The 3440-nt window shown below is 39.1% G+C and overlaps 1 protein-coding gene across 1 annotated transcript; it reads right to left on the reverse strand.

The window, feature by feature from the left end:
• On the reverse strand, positions 1–2126 carry LOC134215403 (uncharacterized). The gene is made up of 8 exons (XM_062694603.1): positions 1880–2126; positions 1569–1815; positions 1364–1505; positions 1223–1305; positions 965–1162; positions 740–914; positions 410–495; positions 1–341 (listed from the first exon to the last, which is right to left on the reverse strand). The coding sequence occupies exons 1-8, from the start codon at positions 1988–1990 to the stop codon at positions 130–132; spliced, it is 1254 nt and encodes a 417-aa protein (XP_062550587.1). The 5' UTR covers positions 1991–2126; the 3' UTR covers positions 1–129.
• Between the last annotated feature and the right edge of the window lie 1314 nt (positions 2127–3440).

A 3440-nucleotide genomic window follows, 5' to 3' on the forward strand; every position in this document is an offset into this window, starting at 1 on the left:
TTCATTAATTGCTACTATAATAATCTTTTTGTCGCAATTTCTAACCTTTTATGAAAAATTTCTTATTTTTCAACTAAAGTATTCATTTTGATCATTAATTAAATAATAATGTATCCTAATTAAATATATTTAAGCAGTTGCGCATGGATCCACGGCATCATAACATTCTAGCTGGTCCATGTGCTTCGCTGGTTTTTCTATTCCAAGTTGATTTCCGTCCTCATCGACGCAGTAACATTGACCTCTTCGGCACGCCAATGGTTTATAGTTTCCATTAGGGCAGCATTCCGGGAGCTCCAAGCTATTATTCTCCATGAGAAGCTTTCGTGCTCGTGCACATTCTGAAAATAAAATTCCAAAATATAAGAAGTGTTTTTTGTGTGTTTTTTTTGTTGTTTGCACTACTTACTGCAGTTCATTTTCGCAGCTCCCGGTGAATGTCGACTGATACTATATGGCTCTAGTGCGCTTCCATCCCGGTTAGCACAGTATTTACTGAAAATAATCAGCTGTTAGCATTCAGTTTACGAATTGGAAAAGGATATCTGTTCCATTGCTTGTAATATGTCCCTTAGTTAATTGTACTCTAAAACAGATGCTTGAATTTGATGTTTGCTGAATTGCTACAATAATAAGAAACAAAACAAATTGCACGTCGATTCTATGTTCTAGACAATCATTTGAATGGATGTCGGAACTGAAGTCCAGGAACAATAATCCTACAACTTTTAATTCTTACTGAGTTTCATTCACTTGAACTATGTTGAACCATCCATCCGGTTGGCATATGTCCGTATCGAACTCCAAAACGTTGAAGCCCAGGGTCTCGTACTCGTGAATCTCACGCAGCTGATTTAGTTTCACCAATTCACATTCTCTCAGATATGTCGAATTATCATGATAGCGCTTGTTAACTAAGAAGGGGAATTAGAGTTTTATTAATAAATAAAATTGTTTCACCTACAACAAGGTAGTCCTGCAAGCCCCCGAGTAATATTCTTCCGATCGGAGGTGGGCTCTCCGCTGTGCATATCAACACAAGTGCAAATGTCATCGACGCATTGCAGTTGATCAAAAGAACCTTTGTAATCGCATCGTGATGTCAGAATTGGGTAACGTGAGTTAAGTAACTTCTGTGCCTTCGCCGCCAGTCTAGAGCATTCTGAAACAGATAATTCTTATGTTAAAATTGATTATGGTATAAAGTTTCTAGCTAGCACACCGCATCGCATCGATATCTGAATACCAGCTGTGTGAACTGCTTCCCCGAAAATACGATTTCCGTCTTCATCGATACAGTAACAACTGTAAGCCAATTCAATTCTATCATTATAAATATCTTTTATCGTATTCGACTACTCACGTTTGTCCAGGAATACAGACAACGGGTCCAAATAATCCATCTGCATCACATTCGGGTCTTTGCATTAAATGACCGATGGTGCCGTCTTGTCGTTTCTCGTCAAATGTTTTCTGTGCCTTGAAGCATTCACTGGAGTGATGCACTTAAAAAGAACTCGTAAATTGACGTTAACAAGTTATAACCAATCTTCGAAAACATAACTCACTTGGCTGACATGTAGGATGCTCCTCCCCCTCAACCACGGTACAGTACAGCCCTGCACCGCATATTCCTGTGGGCACGGGCGAACCCAATCCACCTACAGAACAATCATCTCCCAGCTTCAGGTTCTCGATACACATTTGACAACACGAGCAGGGACTAATTGATGGCATAATGATGCCATTGTGAGTTGCGTTCTGTGCTTTGCAAGCGGTTTTCATACCCTCACATGGATTGTTTTCGAGGTAGTTCTGTGAATTGGTTAAACATATTTCTTTGCTTTCGAAGGAATGAGTCGAACAGCAAGCCACTTACATCGCAGAAGTCCTCTGTACAAATGTAGTTATTGGGAATTCCCAGCTGTGCGTCAACCGGCAACGAGGAGTAATAACATGCCACAAAGACAACACACCACTTCCAATCCATCGCCAAATATTTACCCCCGAGATGGATTATCTTAGGTTCGCACAAAAAAAAATCACTGCCTCACAGCAATGGTAAATGATTGCCTTTCACTCAATTGATGTCAAAGTGACAATAAATCGGCTCTAAAAGATGCAATCAGCGACACTTGATTGCGCCCAATGACTAATGGCTTATCAACTCCGTGGGTGACAAGCTGATAACAGGCAGCTATCTAAGGTTGGTCGTATAACAAGCCATAAGACATTTTTTGTTCTTGTAGGTGGGTTTCTATTTGGTATTTATTTAAAAATAAAACACTTCTTACTATGGTCTTGTAAAAAGACAATCAATGGATTATGGAGCCAACGCCAGTAACGAGACCCCGCTAAGAATTTCTGTTCACTCAATTTGTTTTTATTTTACCTAATTGTTATTATTTTACTCAATACCTACTTAAGGCGCATTCTCTATAGGCCCAGAATCAAACCCACCGTTATTTGGTTGGTGATAAAGATAAGGCTAATGTGAAGCTCACATATTTCTAAAAGCCTGCTACAGGATCGTCTTAAATTACCATTCAATTAGTTTAAAGTCATTTCGTGGTACGTGAGGTTTTCAAGGGGTAGGGTTCATTACCTCAAACCCCAATATGATCGTAACTGTATGTAATAATCGATCAATGATAACTACTCACACTGTATTCACTCATCCTTCTTTCTAACATGTAATTTGTGGTTAAAATAAAATAAACTAAGTTCCAGCATAAAATTCAATTAGTTTTCCAAAAATTTCCTCGTACTAGTTCAGTGATCCCCAAGTGCGGCCCGCGGCCGCATGCGGCCCTCGAGGCCTTTTCCTGCGGCCCGCGAAGGGTTTCAGAATATACACTACATGTGGCCCATTGACAAATATCACATCCAGGAAAAGCTTTCATCGTGTCCAGTTTTTCGTTGTACTCTGGCTGGGCATACATACTTAATTTTTTACCGGGATCTCAGCAATTTGTTCAACTTTTACCGGGATTCGCACAGCCGAGCCCTAGCAAACATGTTTTTCGCCGAGATATCGGTCAAAGTTGCTTAAAATCAGCGAATAATTTGCCGAAACCCAGCTAACAAACCTCACCTCACCTTTTGACGAGATATCAGTTTTTTTTATTTTGCTGGGCACACGGCTGTGCGGATTTTGATGAGCTGCAGAAATGAAAACTGAGTGTGTATGTCTAGTTCACATTATTTTGATATTCAAGAAACATATAAACCAAGTATCTTTTTATCATCAAGATTAAATAAATTTCTCACTTCATACATGCTATGTAGTCTAATGGCAACATACTTTGATGGTATTTTTGGCGCTTTAACCAAGCTGAATATATAACGTTCTTAGGTAAAAATAATGTTGTCATACATTGCACCCTTATATGACTTCTTTCATTCTTATAAATAAGGTAAGTTGTGGCAAAATTCGATTG

This window comes from Armigeres subalbatus, chromosome 2 (assembly GCF_024139115.2).
Source record: "Armigeres subalbatus isolate Guangzhou_Male chromosome 2, GZ_Asu_2, whole genome shotgun sequence".
Classification (NCBI taxonomy): Eukaryota; Metazoa; Arthropoda; class Insecta; order Diptera; family Culicidae; genus Armigeres; species Armigeres subalbatus.